This window comes from Periplaneta americana, chromosome 3 (genome assembly GCF_040183065.1).
Source record: "Periplaneta americana isolate PAMFEO1 chromosome 3, P.americana_PAMFEO1_priV1, whole genome shotgun sequence".
NCBI classification, from domain to species: domain Eukaryota; kingdom Metazoa; phylum Arthropoda; class Insecta; order Blattodea; family Blattidae; genus Periplaneta; species Periplaneta americana.
This window is the reverse complement of record NC_091119.1, coordinates 118118349-118138433: the sequence shown is the minus strand read 5'-3', so window position 1 is coordinate 118138433 and position 20085 is coordinate 118118349. Positions and strand designations below refer to the sequence as shown.

The 20085-nt window shown below is 34.2% G+C and overlaps 1 protein-coding gene across 1 annotated transcript in view; it reads left to right on the top strand.

Annotated features, from left to right (window-relative positions):
* Positions 1–20085, top strand: part of LOC138696431 (protein FAM98A) — a 30980-nt gene that overhangs the window by 5620 nt on the left and 5275 nt on the right. The window contains exons 2-7 of the mRNA XM_069821402.1: positions 9186–9391; positions 10216–10376; positions 10449–10559; positions 13928–14107; positions 14544–14744; positions 18757–18838. Coding sequence (XP_069677503.1) covers positions 9186–9391; positions 10216–10376; positions 10449–10559; positions 13928–14107; positions 14544–14744; positions 18757–18838 — 941 coding nt within the window. The remainder of the gene's footprint in view (positions 1–9185; positions 9392–10215; positions 10377–10448; positions 10560–13927; positions 14108–14543; positions 14745–18756; positions 18839–20085) is intronic.

Sequence of the window (20085 nt, the reverse complement as noted above, 5' to 3'; positions counted from 1 at the left end):
GAATTCTATTGGCAGAGGTCAAACACCATTACCGCGAACTTATTTCGACAACCATTCCCTCATTTTGGGATGATCGAATTTTTCAATAGGAATATTGTACTTCACAAAAGTTTCAATGGTGAGTCATTCCACGTCAAACCGGACACATTTAAAGAAAATTTAACCTTGAATTTTTTTATTTCTGTCAAACTTTTTTATTCGATTGAAAGAACAAAAATAAAGTATACGTATAGTTTTATTTTCATAAAACTTGATTCTTTCGAAAAGTATTTAAATTCAAAATTTATGTAATAGTGTGCACACTCTTATATATAAACTGTAATATCTCCATTACTAATTAACGCAATTTATTCAAATTCGGCTCATATTAAAGCTCAAAACATATACTTTTAACACATCTGGCCTTCGATTACATAAAAATTTATGTTGTATTTTTTTTCTCGAAAATATATTTTTAAAATGCCTTTTTTTTTTAAGTTCGGACACTTTTTTCGAAATATAAAAAATATTACTACATTCCTTAGTTTTTCAACTATATGCGTACAAAATTTCAGAATGGGATATACGTAAATGAATTTGCGATAAATTAACTTACCCAGTTGGGCGCATGCTGTTGAGTAGGAGCATCACTGCAAGACCGCGTCGCTATGTATGGATACGTGTGTACACACAGTGTCAGTATGTTATACACCATAAAATCGACTTACGAAATATGTAAACACTTTTGAAGCACAATTATTAACATAAAATTCCACAAAACTAAGTTAAAACACACAAAAACAAATCAACCGTGTTGGATAATTGAAACATACTTTTCAGCAACTCGGATAAATACACGTTTACTTTCGTGAGACAAAGAATAATCTTTAACTAGTGCTTCAGATTTTGAGACCGGTATGAAAGCATGTAGTGTTCTCATGCCACTTACTGATTTTGCCCTCTCGTATCGAGACTGCAGTAAGTCACATTCATTTTTATGTTCATCATTGGTGAAAAATAGAAAATGAATTCCACTAATATTCTTTTCAGCTCACTCAAACAATTTTCTTGGTGTCGTAATGGGGTCCTGATGTGGCTGAAAACTTGCTGTTGTTGCTAGTCTTTTAGTGATGCCGCCAATCCCAACACGAGGGCCATTCCCATGTGAAGTTCCAAAAAAATGCCATTCAGCACTTACGCCAAAATCTTCTTCGTGAAAACACAGATTTACAAATTTTTTTTTGTATTGGGCACTAGCCCCAATGAGAAAAATAAATAGCTCTTTTCACATTTCCTATTTCGTTCTTCAGAAACCGTATTAACTGTCATTCGAAAGGTGAACAGCATTTGTTTCGTGTTTAAGACACCCTGAAATTGGTACAAAGTTTTTAAGTTTTAATTCACTTCTGTCTTTAAAATAAATTACAAAGGGATGGAGTGTGACCTGATTTTTATTCCAATGAACACCCTGTACTGAGTCTTGAATCACGCAGGCATAATTTTCGGAAAAGTCACAAATTACAAGGTATTCACCGTCCTGGAGACCTTCTTTCTTTTCCGCCAGAAACACAATTTGCTGCTAAACAATAAATGTTTGAGGAGCTAGCGCTTCTAACTTGGTCGAAAGTTTATCTAAAAATTCTTCTACTAAAGAGTGCAACATTTCTAAATTAGTTCGGTCAATAGTTACCCATTGTTTGTAATTGACTACATCTATCATTTCTGTTTGAAATGCTTCCTGTAAATATTGAATTAAGTCTGCTGTTGATGGACAATTTTTACACTTTCTGAAATAACAATCAGGGGATGCAGGGTTACATACAATTTGTGAAATCATATCTTTGTAATTTCTCAGTGGCAGTTCTAGATTGGCTATCAATTTCGCAATGTTTCCACCATCAATAATTAACAACTTTACATTCTCATGATGAGCACACACAGAGACAAAGTGTTCCCTAATTTTACTGTATGGCCAGTCCTAAATACAGCTAAGACCTGAATTTTAAATTTTCTGTGAATAGTGTTCCTGAAACACTCTGCTAGCTTATTAATTATGTCACTGCTACTCTTCTCATCTGGTGTTGTTTCTACTTTTTCTCAACGCGAAAAATCTTTTCCTTAAGCGTTTGTTTTATTTTCTGATATTTCTGTTGGGGATACTTCTTCTGTGATAATTTCTTCTTCTGAATTGGTGTTTCCCCCATTGACACCATACTTCCATTCAACTTATCAATGTCCATCACTGACACCTCTGAATTACTTGAATTACTGGACATTAGATATCAACACTGCTGATTTGAATGGCACTTGATTCACCAACATCTGACATTAACAAAATTTTCTTACGACAATTTTCACAAATCTTAAGATTGTATGACAAATTAATGTGTTGCATGTTCAATTTTTTAAACATGTTGAAAGTCATGCACCTTAATTTCCCTTTCGTAAACCTACGACTGTGGTTGCTTATTTTGAAAGAATAAAACACTGATAATGTCTAGGCTGTGTTACATTATTCATTGTGACTAAGTTACACAGTAATTGCACCATCTAAAAGCAAGAGAAACTATGCCATACACACTCACAGTAATACTGTAGTACTGTGTTATTAATGCCCGAACGTTTGAAAAATCTCGGAACAAACTGAAGAGAATTCATTCTGCCTTGGACCTAGTTTAAGTATTACATAACACAGCTAAGCTTCTGCAGACGTAAACAAAAATGACTGGCAGTCGCCAGTGTGGTGATAACAAAGGCAACAATTGACAGTTTGTAGGCTTCAGCAGTTTAACGGTGTGGCGGCGTGGTGCTGCAAGGGATTAAGATTAGCGCAACAGAGCTCTGCACGCGTATTTCTTTAGTATTTTTTTACTGTGTCATTTATTGCTTTCCCACTACGAAATTTGGCATACTTAAGGATAATTAAATGAAGAACACGGTGATAACTTAAAAATGGTATTCTAAGTGTCCGAAGATTATGAATATCAAGATTTATATAATAATTATGGCATAAAGTACTGTGAATACATAAAAATGGAAAGTGAATATACACAGGCTAAAAGCCATATATTTAACCTTCCAAATGAGACTAACCTCGATTTCATACGATACATGTAATGGGAGAAACGAATATTTATATATGTCAATGTGTGCAATTTTTCAATAATTTTGATGTTGTATATATCTCAAAATAATCAGAATTGGGGCCAACAAAAAAATATGGGTCTCTTATTTTTACCGTGAGAAATCATAAAAAAATTTTCAAACAATTATAAAAATATGAGGTCAAAAATGTGTCTGGTCTGATGTGGAATGACTCAGGTGTCCAATATAAATAACTTTATTCTTTCACTTTTTCGCGTTCGTAATTGTTTCTTCAAATGTTGCCAATCTAGCTTCTTTTTGTTTATGACTTCACGTCAGTTCATGTACTTTTCCAACTGGCAGTGCTTCACCAGTTCATCCTTTCGTTGATACTTATTGACAGTCGCAATATTTTCAGATTAATATAGGCCTACTATTAGGCACTACAAACCATCGGATTTCAACTCTGCAGCTCGTTCCAAGGAAAATAGAATAGAAGGTAGTGGCCACGTGAAACATCCCCACTGATGACGTCATCTGCCATCAAGGCTGAGACTTGTAACATGCCTCGTACTATTGAAAGCAATGCACCGAAGATATTTATAGCATTCACAAAAAGACCATTGTGATCCAAACAATTTTTCAATTATTGTGGACTACAGATTGTGGAGCATTGTTAAAATTCTTATTTCTTTACAATGGGGATATGAAAATAATATAGAATGACTTTCTAAGAAGAATATTATGTTATTGTGATCACTTTACACTTTTGGCGATTTTTCTTAATTTTCTTTGCTGCTTTACGACTAGTTGTAGACGATTTACTTTTCTGCCCTTGTCGGTGTGACATCTGTGCGTAGAATCTGGATTTGTTTAATATATTGCATGCGCTGAAACTAATGAGAAATCATTTACTACACACTGGATTTGTTCAGAAACTGGAAAAAGTGTTAGTTCAGCAGTATCAGAAGATTTTTAACATACGGGCGGAGTTAACAATGACAGTAAAATCGAAGTCTTAATGTAAATAATTATGAAAACATTAATTGATTGAAGTGTTAGCCAGTTATCTTTTGTATCGATTGAAGAAGAAATATCTGTGTGTATATATACTGCAAACAAACTCTTCTATAATGAAGAAAAAAAAAAACTGTGAAAGTAAGAAATCCGATTTGGTTACAGTGTCTTTCACGGAGAAATATTCGCCCTTCTGTTGGGTGTGGTTTACAAATTTGAAAAAAGTTTTGAGGACTACATTAAACAAGTTCAAAAACGTAGCACAAACATTAGCTAATATACTGAACGAAAAGATCTCTAGTAGATCTATAGATCCGTTCGTTAATGAGTGATACTCCACAACTCGATCATCATGAAAGCCCTCAACAAACGCCAACAAGGGCAGAAAAAGTGAATTGTCTACAAATAGCCATAAAAAAGCAAAGAAAATTAAGAAAATCGCAAACTATGTAATGTGAGCACAATAACATAATATTCTTCCTAGAGAGTCATTCTGTATTATTTTCATATCCCCATTGTAAAGAAAAAAGAATTTTAACAGTGCTCCACAATCTGTAAAGAGCCTACAATAATTGAAAAATTGTTTGGGATCACAATGATCTTTTTATGAGTGCCATAAATATCTTTGGTGCATTGCTTTCCATAGTACGAGGCATGTCACAAGTCTCAGCCTTGATGGCAGATGACGTCACGAGCAGTGGGGATGTTCCACGTGGCCCTCTACCTTCTATTCTATTTTCCTTGGTTCATTATATTAAAGTTGCTTTGCGTTATATGGGTAAATGTGGAAAGAACAAAAAATTACATACTGCAAATACTAAAGATTTTCGCATTGTAAACAAATTTCGTTTGTTTCACTATTTAAATTGGCATTATACATAAAATATTCTGATATATACAAATAAAAATGTTTTACTTCAACCACCTAAGTGCAACATGCGATTTTATCGCTAATTAGCGAAAACTAACGTCTCTAAGCTTACCTATAAACTATTCTTCAGAAGTGAACCAAAGTAGGCACAATTTTTTATGTAATTATTACCTGCCGAAGGAATAGACTTTGTTTAGTCAACTTCCGAAGACAAATCTGGACTTCACAAGTGATACCAAGAAGACACCACTTATGAGGCAACTAGGCCAGGAGATAATAGGGTAGGGGGAGATAATGGGGTAAGGTGGAATGGGCCTATACACTGGTAAACATGTGGTCTTACTTTCTGCTTGCAAATACTTTCAACATAACAATCGAAACTGCCATGGCAGTCCATTGGCTAGAGCTCTGGACTCATAGTTCTGTAGAACCAGGTTCGGTCCCTGGCGTACCCCCAATTCATGACTTGTATTGGGCAGGCTTATAATCCAAGAACTCCAGCTCCACTTTGGCATCCCAGCAAATCTCTATCATCTCATCTTATCACTGGTGTACATAGACCATCCTCCTATGGTGCAAACTGGCAACAGCTCTGTCAGTAAAACTGGTTTGGAGCAACAACTGGATCATTCCATGTCAATTCATCCAGACCATGTCACCCATTGTTTCCAGTTTTGCTGAAACTTTGGATGTGTGTTACATACCTCAGTGAATGGCTTCCTTTAAAATTGTATTGAAATCTGTAAAGTCATTGAAGCATAAAATAGTAATATTGTTATGAATGTAGTCGCATGTCAGCAGTTGAAAAAATTAAAATAACTTAATGCAACAGTTTCCAATATAATCAGTGGATTTTTATTAAAATTCTCTGTAACTGAGAGTTATATTGAAGATCATAAAAATTGCATATTTAAATTACTACGACATTTTTACCTCTTGTTAGAATTTTTTTTTTTTTTTGCATTTATTGGAAATTATTATTTTTTTTATCCAAAGTGTCTTAGAAAATGCTGAAAATTGTATATAGCAATGAGAACACAATGCCCTTACTGAGGAAATGATATCAACTTTTTGGCAGAGAAATATAGAAGTATAAGGCACAACATTTCTGAAAATGTGAACAAAATGCAACTTTTACAACTGAAACAGTTTGGCTTCAATTCTCATGTAAGAATCCTGTGGCTGTGCTAACATCAATTTGGCACAAAATGTTTGAAAATGGAACTTCACAGCTGTCATTGTCAGGCCAATAAAATGATGGAAAGGACCCATGTGGATGCATGAATTTTATTGTAGTATCACCTTCTTCATAATTAACTTTTTCAATAAAACCCACATACTACAAAGATTCATACACACAAGCAACATAAGAATTTGCCTTGAAATTTGGATTCACAACAGGTTTAAATATATCAAATATCATACTGTAGTCCGTATCAGAACTTAATCGCTTTGCTCCAATTTCATAATATGTAGACAAAGGCACAAATTGATGCATGCAGGAATGGTTTTTGTATTTTCAGACCGTTCAGTGAGATCATTTCGGACTTGAACTAGTCCCTCTTTTGTTACAAAAAAAAAAAAAACAGTAATCTCCTTGAGATTCTCCTTACAAAAGTTGAACACTTGTGATGCAGTGGTTAATTTCAATTCAATGGCCTTTATAAACTGGTTTTGGTAACCATCCTTTTCAAAGTACCCCCAATTCCATCACAAGTAGATTTTGGATGGCTAGTAGCAAAAAATGACCATTTACATTGCATACCAAAGTCTGCTTCATGATTACATATATTAATAAAATTCTTGCGGTTCTTGCACTGAGCAGCACAACCATCTTAGAAGTATTCTACAGTTTTAACACGTGAAAGAGAGAGCTCAGTTTTCAAGAAATTGATTATGATCTTTTGAGTTTGGTAAACGAAAGATAAATCATGATCCATATCATCAGAAATTAGGCAGAAGCACTTTGAAAGTCTTTCATCTTTCTTGTAATATACCATTGCAGCGTGAAGTGTACAGCTACTTGTGTTCCAACGAAAACATTGGGGCTCATCTTGAATTGCAAAACTATACTTTTATTGGATTTCAGTGAAAAGTACAGTACAGTACTTTTCACTGAAATCCAATAAAAGTATAACTGATTCATTATCCAGGTACTCTTTTAACATTTTCAAGTAAGAAGACTGTGTTTTTGCTAAATGAATGTGGAATGAGTTTCTCAATTTTTTTGTATTAGTAAATCACAAAATTCAGAGAAAATGCTTACTTCAACAACCATATTTACTCTATCTGTTGCTATGCATTGTCTGTACTGGATTGGTTCATCAGGATCAAAGTCATATGGGAATTTTTGTTGGATATATTTTTTAGGACAAGATTGCTAGGGAACTTTTCACAAAGACGGAGTATGCAAACTTTGTTATGTATGTTACAAGTTATTAGTTTAATCAGATCACGGTAAGTTCCTTTCATATGAATACTTTTCAGAAGCAACTGAACATTCTGGTGGATTGTACACACACAGACAGCATTTGTACCTGAGGATCCTGCAAGCACACACTCTTCAGGTCGGAGGATTGGGAATTTAGATAAACCTATCTTGTTGTGAGGGAATGTTATCTTGAACAAAGAATGCAGTTCTGACAGATTACCCATAATTCCCTTGTATTGCATCGTTGATAATGTTACCACTTCTATTGCCCCTGCCCCATTTACCTCTTGTTGTGCAACATATGAAAAAGATTTGAAACCTTACCAGCATCTGTCATGGTAATCTTAGTGGATAAGGTGTTGGATTGTGAATTCAGGGTTTGATGGTTCGAGTCTAGTTCAGATAAGGAATTTATGATATATAAGTTTTATATAATTCCACCTCCTGATTATAGGAACACCACAAAGAAAGAGAACATAGGAGATGAGAGAGAAAAGAATGGAAGGGAAGAGAGAACTGAGATGAGGAGTAGATGCAAGTGACATTTAGTATAAATGAAATTATTTAATATTATACCTGTTTACTTCATTTCATCACAGATGGCTTCCCTCTACACTAAAACTCCCTCTTTCCTCATCACCTGAATGCTTTTTGTGATGGAGGAACATGTGGTTGTGGTTCACTACTTCTGAAGGAATAGCTCGGCTTATTTAATCTTGAAGTTGTACAGCCTAGTGTGCACAAACCCCTATTATCCGTCACCCTGTTAACTGAACGACAGATTATCTGACTTTTTCTGTCTTTCTCTCCCTCTTTCTTTCTTTCTTTTTTTTTTTTTTTTTTTCTCCCTGCAGAACAAAATATGAAGTGTACATTGTTAGTATGTAATTTTTCTAGAGAGAGTTATTACACTCTTACTATTACATAGTATGTAGTAGGAATACTTCTGCTGCTGGCAGCAGAAACAGTTACTTGTGGGCGGGGCCAGAGGGTATTTTTTCCAACTTGTAAAATAGTAACTACCTACTTTCAAAGAAATGACCCCAAGAATCACACAATTGCAAACTCGTGCACCATTCAGTCCTTATCCTTAGTTTTCATGTGCCTGTATTGCTTAACTTCTAGGTAAAATGTCTTCCATGAGTGTCAAAATAAAACACGTTGTGCTAAGTATCACAGTGTAAATAACTGAGAGGATCTCTCCACAGAAAACCATTACACGAAATTCTTTTGACACTTAAAACCCTTTGTTTTGAAAACGAGATTTAAATAAGTGAACTTCCACTAAAGTCACCATAACAAATGCTGGTAAGATTTCAAATCTTTTTCAGATGTTGCATATCAAGAAGTAAATGGGGGGAGGGGGGAGCAATAGAAGTGGTAACATTATCAATGACATAATAAAAGGGAATTATGGGTAATCTGTTAGAACTGCATTCTTTGTTCAAGACAACATTCCCTCACAACAAGATAGGTTTATCTAAATTTGCAATCCTCCGACCTAAAGAGTGTGTTTGCAGGATCCTCACATACACAGGCTACCTGTGTGTGTACAATCCACCAGAATGTTTAGTTGGTTCTGGAAAGTATTCATATGAAAGGAACTTACCATGATCTGATTAAACACAACACCATGGAGGAAATGATGAAACTGTAAGCTTAAGTATTATGCATTTCATTTATGAAAATCTTTTGTGGTACGGATTATCAAATTTTTTTATTAACCGTTCAGTCCACCTCTTTCATTACCACGGGTAACAGAGGTTCTACTATATACAGTAATTGAAATGTACTTTTCTAAAGGTACACAGGTCCACTACTTGAAGAAAGTGCCTTAGAGAAGGCACTTGATGGTGGGCCCAAGTCTGTGGAATATACAAGCCTGGTGGAGTGGCTTTCTAAGGAGTTGCAGACACTGTGTAAACTTGATGAACATGTGAATGCCATCTCTTCAGCTGATGATTCTAGTTCTTTTCTCCTTGAGTTGAGCAGCTTTCTAAAAGAATTAGGTAAAGAATTTTATTGTTTATAGTGAAAAGTTACAGGATAAATTTATTGTTTGAAAACATTTATGAAGAAATTAATAGTGCTTGTGCCTGACACATCCCTGTTTAACCTGAAGTAATTTCAGAAAGTTTCTTCATTAAAATAATAATAGGTGTAGGACCTTAAGCTTTAATCAAATTTATGTCAGTACAATTAAAGTGACTGTTATACATGTACATTTGAGCCGTTCAGAGCAGAAGTGGTGTAAGTCAAGAATGGGTAATGAGGGTTGAAGTAAACATTCTGTAAAATACAGCGCAAAGTAGCAATTAATATTCACTTTATTTAAACTATTAGTGGTCAGTGGATAGCAAGAACGACATATTAATTGCTATTTTGCACTGTATTTTACAGAATTTTTACTTTAAACCTCATTATTCAATTGTGACTTACACCACTTTTGTTCTGAACGGCTCATTTAATGGTGTACATTGTACATTTTTTGTACGGTTTTTTACATTCTGAGAAATTACTCGTCTCTACTGTGGAATTTATGAAGTGGACGTGAATAAGTTTATTTTAATTAATTTTAGAAGCTTGAAATCGTATAAAGAGATTGATGTATTTTTACAAAATTATAATATGATTGTTTCCACATACCAGCCACTACTCGGATGTCTTAATCAATGAGAAGTCTTTTATTCTTTACTTCAGCGTAGGCAGTATAGTTCTAATTTTAGGTAGATATTTCCTTCTTTAGAATAATATTAATTTTCAAAGGATTACCATTATATTTAGTATATATGAAAATATTTATAATTTATTGCTCGATTCATTCTGTGAACAGGTTGTGGTTACAGCAATTTAATGGAAGGCCATTTGACTGAACGACTGCACACTCGACAGAATCGAATCTTGCTGCTTGACTTCCTTCTTACTGAACTGGAAGCAGCCAGGATGATACACGTGAACAAACCAGACCTTAGTAAAGCAATGGAAGTACAGTTGGTAAGTTCTGATTTCCTGATTTAAATGCTCTCATGAGTTCTTAGTTGCATTATATGATTTTGATTGTTGCAGAATGAAAGTTCAACTGCAAGTGATCTGAAGACAATGCTGATAGCCCTCAAGTTTCCTAAGCCTCCAGCGAACATCACACCTGCTTTGTTATTTGGAAAAGTTGAACAAAAGGTAGTGTTGCAATTGTGGAAATTGTATAAACTGTGTTGTTTATAGAACTTCTCTCCTGAGATTCTTAGTTTCGTTTCTGACACAGTATGGTTGGTTAATATCTGATGCTCAGCTATTTAGCATTGAAGCTGTTATCCATCTGCCATGTTGCAATCCATTATAATTGAACATTGTTAATATCCTTGGAGAGAACTTTACAGATTAGTAAATGATTTGTCAAGGAATTATGGTTTTGACCTGTAGAGCTTTCCACACGTGCTTGCTTGGAGGTACCAAATGAGCACAACTCATACGAAAGCAATCTAGAGCTCTGAATAAATAGGCTATGTGTATACATATGAAGACATTATTACAAAAATAACCTTTGTCAAAGTTGCTATTTTTCAGGAGAACAATAAAAATAAATAGAACAACACATGTCAGCTGTTTCCGTAAAACTGATGTTTATCCTTGTGGTTATTGCACCTGACATGTGTTATTTTTGGAGTCTATAAACATTTGAAACAGTAGCAAATGTGTCCTTAACTCAATTTCATTAAAATGACTAGGGCTGTTTTTGTAATAATGTTTTCATATGCATATATGTACTTTCGTTAATATAGTTTGAACTTCCTTATGAATATATTAGTTTAGAATCTGTGTTGAAAAAAAAATCGTAATGCATGTGTGACTTTTCGTCTGCAATCGAGAGTATCATTCTGCCTAATATACTATTTTCCATGTTTTAAAGTGACGAAACAGGAAGTATTTCTTAAGGCGAAGAGTGAATGTGGGATAGAGGGGTAGCTTGTACAGTAGGACATATTGAAAAAGTCCAAAAAAATTTTTTCCTCGAAATAAAAAATTTAAGGATTTACAAAAGTTGCATAATGGTGCCAACATTTCGCACAAAACATTTTTCCTTCCTAGAATCACATTCAACCGAGCTGCAGAGGGATTGCAAAATAAAAGGTGCAAATATGTTACAGGCTGCATCAACCCAGAACTCACCACGGAGAGATGAGATGGCTACTAATAAATTCCACCCACCTACTACTATTTGCTTTTATTGTTTGTTTATTCTACTTATATATTTATTTTGCTCTCTGCAAAAAATAATCTGACTTCTTCTCACCAGATTAGAGTTGCTTTCTTGTATCAAATGTGAGCTGATAAATGCGTATCTCTTTTTCACCACAAACTGTAACTGAAGCATCGCTATCTTCATCAGTCTCTCAACCAAATGTGTGTGGCACAGAAAGCAAGGAATGTTTCTTTTTCTTCCAGAAAATTTTTGATCATATACCATACTCTGCAGATCTTTAGTACTTAAATAATGGAAATTATGGTATAATGAATTTCATAAAAAGCGAAAGACAAAATATGAGTTCTGACTTCATTTAATTCTTCCTCACTCTTCTAAGGGTCGGGGTATGGTTTCCACGTCTGTTGTTGGGATGGGGTGTATTTCAGTCAATGTTTCTTCAGGACAGTAGCATGTTATATTACTCTCTTCTATACCTTCTCTTTCGCACAATTATGGGCATTTTAGTGCAGAGATAAGCTACAGTGGCAGTTCTATATTTGCAGCTGCTATAGTGCTTGCTCTTTTCTTCTGAATGATATGTCTAATAAATTTCTCGTGTTTATCTAATGTGCTGAGAAAATAGGTGTGTGCAAATAGGTATCCCCTTATTAATCTCAAAACAGTAATCATTCTTTTATTTTTTAATCATTTTCATTTTTAGATCTTACTTTTCTTACTAGTAACATGTTTTGTGATATAGGCAACTCTTTTACCATGAGTACTAAGTGCTAATGGTCCCCATATACTTACAGTCTGCCTGCAGTTCAGGGACTGTCATTTGAGAATGGCATATCAAAACTGAAGCATTTACGTTAGAACGATTTTCTGATGTAGTGACTTCAGATAGTAAGGAAACTATTTGTGTGAATGTATAACAGGATCAATGTTTTGATCGCTAGTTTTATTTTTAGGGGATATTTTTTACCTTGTCTGTCTCTGTTACTAAAATTCCCATTGTTACCTCTCCCGAAAAAGCCTGCAATAATAATTGGTACGTATTTGAAGTGCATAGTCTTCCAGAAGTAATTTTTGGGACATTCTGGTATTCTCTCCATTCATTCAGAAATAGTATTTCTTGGAAATTGTATGTTGCTTTGCTCTTTCCTTGTAGAGTCTACACTATTTAGATACCAGTAAATTTAAATCATTTTCTGTCAATTTAGTTCCCAGTATTGTTTGCAATTTAAATTTCGTTGTTGTGAAATTTTACCAGAGCAGCCATAAATGCATTTTATGCAGTCAACAATTTTAGTAACGTTTGGTGAATGCAGTTTACCTCTTGTAGATTTATAATCTTGATTTTTGTCTTTTTGAACATCACCAGAGATATGTTGCTCACCTTTTGTTTCTACCCCTATCCCTTCTCTGCTCTTCTGGTGGTTTAGCTGTTTGTTTCTAGTGAATTTTCGTTGTTATTCTCATCTATTCATACAAAACACTAAAATAAGTATAAGTATAATAATAATAATAATAATAATAATAATAATAATAATAATAATAAATTCACCTTGAAGCAACAATACTATCATCATCTTGCTTCTTGAAATCATTGCTAATCGAGATCGAGTTATTAACCAGTAAACAGTAAATTAATATGCACAAGCATGTTTTTAGCACAACTCACAAACGAAAATGAACATAATTAATAAGATATTTGACGCGAATTTCAACTTTCACAACCCAAACCTCTTCAGGGTAACCAATAATAGTCACGTGAAAAACATTAAAATTGAGTGTTAAATATAAAGTTTGATTTCAGCTGCATAAAACAAGGTGGAAATTGACAGGTGAAACCCACTAAGGGACTTAGTGTGTTGTACATGTTTATTTTCGTTCATTTCGCATTTAGTGGAAATTGAAATTACTGATTATCTCATAAAGAATTATAGATACGATATAAGATCACGAAATTTTACATAAGGAACACCCAAAACCTGAAATTCTAAACAACTTAGTGTGTTCCACCAGTAGGCCGACGATATGTAATTGCTTTCGTGTGCTGTATCATTTCCACTGTTATTCGAGTATAAAAGTATTAACACTAATTAAAACAAGCATGGAGTCTCCTGAGTGCTATAACATGAAAAGGAAATGAATATTTAAGATAAGGGGAAAGAGAAATGATCTGTGTGGCAAGCAAGCCTCTACTGACAACATCATGTCACTTCCTCTTTAGTCGCTTGATAAAGTAGAAACTAGTATAGTGTGTTCATTAATGCAGTGTGTTCTGTGAATACCATAATCATTAGTGCTCTTCTCCATTCCGTAAAATGTCAAGTATAAATTGACATTGCATTTGCAGATGAAGGAAGTATTAGATAAAGCCTCACCTGAGCTAGTAGGAAAGCCGTTGTTTGTTGGTGTCTTATCTGATAAGCAGTGGCATCAACTTGCTGAACTTCAAGAGGAGCTTCAGGAAGAGTATCGCATGCGACGGGAGATGTTAATCAAGAGACTTGATGTGACCATACAGTCTTTCCAGGCATGTTCAATATTAGTTCACTTTGCTTGTTTATTTGATGTCATGCCCAAATACTCAGCTTCAGCAGTAACCCTAGGGATTTGCAACATTACGTGATCCATCGAACATTCTCTGTATAGATCCTATGAAATTGTCTCTTAAGTAAGAGAACTTGTTTGGATTTTAATTCAGTCACAGACATGTAACATCTTTGACCGTTTCGCTCGTGGTCAACCTTTAGTTTGTTTACAGAGTTAATGAATGTACAAGAAAATGTCTCTTAAGTAAATACCATTGGTCTCTTATTACAGATAGTTGAATAGGATTTCAACCACTACTACAGTATTTGGATCTGTGTCCTTTCAAAATTGGCTGCTATGATTTATTTTACATACTCATATTACTGAGATGTATATAACAATTATTTTGATTTAACTCGAGCTTGTTGAAATTGCAGTGGTCAGAGCGTCTAAAGAATCAGGAAGATCAGATAGCAGCTCTGTACATGGCACGGAGGAAAGCCATGACTATAATGCCTGATGTCCATCTGGCAGACCTGTTGGCAGCTCGTGAAGATCTAGCAATTATTGAAAAGACTAGCAGTGCATCGGTGCGCAAGAATACTCAGTCCTCTATCAACAAAGTTATTATTGGAAGGGTTAGTTTTGTTTCTTATTCCTGGCCTTGTTGGCACAGAATCACGTACCAATTTAAAGATTTGTGTGAGGAGTTTGGGACATTATTATTATTATTATTATTGTTGTTGTTTTGTTGTTGTTGTTGTTGTTGTTGTATTGGAGACTTGAAGACACCAGTGCAAAAAGGAGACAGCTCCATTTTTTCAAAAGAGAAATAAAACATTGATTAAATGAAGGGATGTATTTTATACAAACTTTTACACTGATATGAGTTAGTTCAGCAAAACCACCATCCTTCTCACAGTTTTTTTAAAAATAGGATTCTGTTATAATAACAATGAAACTGACGGAATTGTCTCCTTTTTGCACTGGAAACTAGTTTTTTCAAATGAGGGAAATATGATCAATAGTAAGAAATCAATTCAGAAGTAGGTACCTATATATCCATTTATTCTTTAAATCATTAATTACATTTATATAATTTAAAATAAGCTTTTCTTATTGGCTGTGTTCACCGAATATGTAATTAAAATTAAGTCGAAGAGTTTGAAAGTAAAATTGTTTGTACATTAGCATTATAAACAGTCTTTATAGTTAGTGAAAATCGTGCTTAATATGCCACATTATCGTACTAGTGCTGTAAAATATTACCATGCTAACTAAAACGTCATGAATTCTATTAAGAAGGCATAACTTGTATCATAAAGTTAACACTATGAAACTATATGCCAGTGCTATAATATTTAATATATCAAATTTGTCATAGCAACCTCTATTTTCTTAGTGATATCAAACTACACATCATTACAAATCTGATGTTATTTCTTTATTAATATTCTTTTATAATACTATCGTACAAAAAAATAGTTTATGAAACTCATTTATAATGTTATACAATTATTACATTTGTAAAAGGTATGAAACTCACTACATTCGTTTCACAACATTTACTCATGTAATAAACTGTAACATTATACACTTATTTCATAATATTACTATCTTAATCTTGTTGTTACTTCACTGTGAAATAAGCATATCGTATTTTTCTTTTTTCTTTTTGAGTTTTAAATGTTTTAAAATTTTGTTTTTACTATAACATGAAATATGCATCATTATTGTTCACGATCTCTAGAATATTAAATTGAAATGGGAGTGTAGAAATATTTCTTAATCTTATCCATTTAGTTTGAAAAAAGCGTGTCTTATTGCCTGTGTTCTCTCAACATTTAATTAAAATTAGGTTGTAGAATTTATTTTAAATTGTCCAAAATTTTGTTGAACTTGAAATATGCAGTGTTCATTCTTCGTTATCTAACACAGTTGAAACACAAAAATTAAACGGTATATCATTTGTATTTTTTCTTACAAGTTTAAATACAATGTACATGACATGATGGCATTGATCTTCAAAATCCAGGTGGTGAGGTTTCTTTAGAGCAACACAACTTAATGCGTTACTCCCAGCTGGTTGTAGGCACAGCGTTGCAAGTTCTCATAATTAATGTATTTTAAAATGCACGTTTCTCTGGAAAATTATTCAGAATATAGCAAAATGGTATTTGACTTTTTTGTTGCTCTTTACTCAAGAAATCACCCACCAGAATTATTGACATTACTTACGGTTCACCCTGTATACCGATATTAACCAGAAAATGGAAAAAAAATGGAGCATGCCCTTTTTGCAAAGATGTCTTCAGTAATAATAATAATAATAATAATAATAATAATAATAATATTATTATTAATAATTAATATTATTATTAATAATTTCTACACTTACATGTAGGGTTGTTTTTGTTGATGGGCGATAAAGAAGTCTCATTTGAATGTATTTCTTACAGTACCTTTGCATATTTCGGACATTAGGAGTCAGGCATGAATTTAAGATACGCGAATTCAACTGTCCGTCATTTTTCATATGAATTTTATTCTCCTTCTTATTTGAACAGTACAGTGATATGTGCTCCCATGGTGTTGGCACGTGATCATTCATTGCCAGGCATTGGCTCGAGTTGTGACATCACAGTGTCGCACACTCAGAAGCGAAGTGAGACTAGTGTCTCAAGCATGTGCCGAGTGAAGCAGCTATTGCATAGTGGTTCGAAACGCGAATCTAGTGGAACAAAATTAAATTTGGTCACCATCGTGAAAGTCCATTTTATTGATAGATAGTATTGTAAACATACTGAACTTTCATAATCTGTAATCTAAACTACAATAAACAGTGGTATATCAGCACCATGTTATCATAAAATTGGACCTGCAGACAGTTGACCTTGTACGAGTATGTAATGCGAGACAGTTATTCAGTGTGAAAGAAAGAAAGGGATGTGTTCGACAATGTGAAGGACTAAATGTTAAATTTCAATTGAAAGTTTTAGTTTAAGGTATTTAAGGTTTGGCTTGCAGGCTCTCATCTTAAAAAGATCAACCACTGATTCTCTACACACATTGTTTTAATCCTTCATTCAACCTGTGCACTTCTAAATCCTGCAATGTGCCATACATAAACAACATGATGGGAATACTGGGTTCAGTTTATACATTTTTGTCAGCATCTCCGAAGAGAGTGGTTATACTTAACACTATCATTTCTGAAGCTGACACACACTCTCCACTGAAAGATACAACTAAAGTCATTGTGTGCTAGATGGTGGGATGACGTCATGATTCTTTCATTACATTTCAAGAACTGTTTCCTTGTATTGTGACTGCTCTTACAGAACTATAGCATGACCATTGACCATGATGCTGATACTGCAAGCAAATCTGCATTTTTCAGCTCTGCGATCACATGAGGTGATTTGGTTATATTAGAAATCAAAACAGAACCTTTCAGCTGCTACTTCAAATGTTGTTGTTGTTGTTTTCTAATGCCAGGCATTTGACAATAAAGTCATTCGACCTCTTGCACTCCAATATTTTTCAAAGATATTATCATGGCCAGCCACTGAAGCGCAGATTTTGAGGTGTTCCGAATCCATTTCTTGGTTTGAGTTGCACAATGGGCAGTTAGGGGACTGATATATTCCAATTCTATGCAGGTATTTGGCCAAACAATCATGGCCAGTTGCCAATCTAAATGCAGCTACAGACGATTTTCGTGGTAAATCGGGAATTAACTGTGGATTTTGATGCAGAGAGTTCCATTTTTTCCCTTGGGATTGTGTTATCAAATTTTGTTTGTTGAAGTCTTAAGTATGTAGATTTAATAAATCTCTTCACAGAGTAATACGTAGATTTAGTAACAGGTCTGTAAGTAGCAGTGTTGCCCTTCTTTGCTAAAGCATCCGCATTCTCGTTTCCCAGGATTCCACAATGGGATGGTATCCATTGGAATACAATTATTTTATTTAGTGATATTAATTGAGAGAGCATTTTAGTTATTTCTGCTGTTTGAGATGAAGGTGTGTGTTTAGAGACTATTGATAGAATAGCTGCTTTGGAGTCTGACAATATAACTGCATTTTTAAATTTATAGATGTGGCATAGAAGATTCCTGAGACTTTCACTTATTGCAATGATTTCTCCATCAAAACTTTTTGTTCCATACCCAAGAGATCTATAAAGTGAGAAGAGACAGCTACTTCAAATGTTGAAACATTAATAAATATTTTCATGGACATGAGATTATCTGTATGTTATAAACTTATTACGTTGCATTTTCTGTGATTTAAAAATTGGTATTCTGCTTTAGGTAACTGTAAATGTTTAATTATATGTAACATTAATATGATTATTTAATTTGTATATTTTCTTAGTTTATGTTTATGTTTTATTTATATTATTCGACCCTGTAGCCTCCCTTCACACAAATCTGGCTACGCGCCTGTGAATATATGCCACTTTCCTATTAAAAGGTTGTACATCAATGCTTGAATTATAAAATAAGTTGTATACCTGATGCATGAAGTATAGAAGGCAAACTTTTTACACACAGATGCACTTGTTTGCATACGTTCGTGATAGAGTGTGTTTGTTTTCCTTTGATTAATAATATGATGTATTACGAAGATACTACTTGTGTTTTAGGTTCCAGACAGAGGAGGTAGGCCAAGTGAACAACAGCCTCCACCTCCTGAAATGCCCAGTTGGCAACAGCAGCGGCCTGGAGGTATGTTTACTATCTGTACCATGCTTCACACTTCTTGCATATGGCGTGAGCCTCTAGCAGAAGTTTTTGACATAGCCATATCTCTTGTGGTGAATTGAAACATACAGTATAAAATTATGGTAAGAAGTAAATGTACGTACTCAGGTAAACTAATTTGATGAACTTACCTGGGCTTGTTTATTCCAAAGAGCTCTTAGTAGTGTATTTGTAATTTTTTTAAAGTCTTATAATAGATTTGTTGTCCTCTTCTTGTTTAGATCAGCCATGTCAAGGAGTACTTGTTATACACAATTGCTCATTCTAGCAATCCTTGTTCACAGTTCACTTCCCCCTTTTATGGCTGTAGAAGGAGCTTGTAGAGCAGGCACATATTTACTTATGAGGAAACATAACAGACAACAGCAGTAAACATAGGTGCTATAGTTATTCGTAGATCTCATTTGACAGTCATTCATCTCATGTCCATAATGAAACTCGCATCTGCTGAAGGTATTAAATTGTTATTGACATCATTGTTGGTAGCAAACAGCACTCTACTGAACACAAACTTAAAATGCTTGATAATGTTCATTTATAGATAGAAACTTCACTAATTACTTACTTACAAATGGCTTTTAAAGAACACGGAGGTTCATTGCCATCCTCACATAAGCCCGCCATCAGTCCCTATCCTGAGCAAGATTAATGCAATCCCTAGCGTCATATCCCACCTCCCTCAAATCCATTTTAACATTATCCTCCCATCTACGTCTTGCCTCTCCAAAGGTCTTTTTCCCTCAGGTCTTCCAATGAACACACTATACGCATTTCTGGATTCACCCATACATGCTACATGCCATGCCCATCTCAGACGTTTGGATTTAATGTTTCTAATTATGTTAGATGAAGAATACATTTCGTACAGTTCTGCATTGTGTTAACTTTCTCCATTCTCCTGTAACTTCATTCCTCTTAGCCCCAAATATGTTTCTAAGCACCTTATTCTCGAACACCCTTAACCTCTGTTTCTTTCTCAAAGTGAGAGTCCAAGTTTCATAACCATACAGAACAACCTGTAATATAATTGTTTTATAAATTCTTACTTTCAGTTTTTTTTTTAAAGCAGACTAGATGACAAAATATTTCCATTTCGTACTATGTTCTGGTCACAAGACATAATCATATACTTTGTTTTTTCGGGATTTACTTCCAGACCTATCTCATTACTTACTTCAAGTAAAATTGCCGTGTTTTCCTTAATAGTTTGT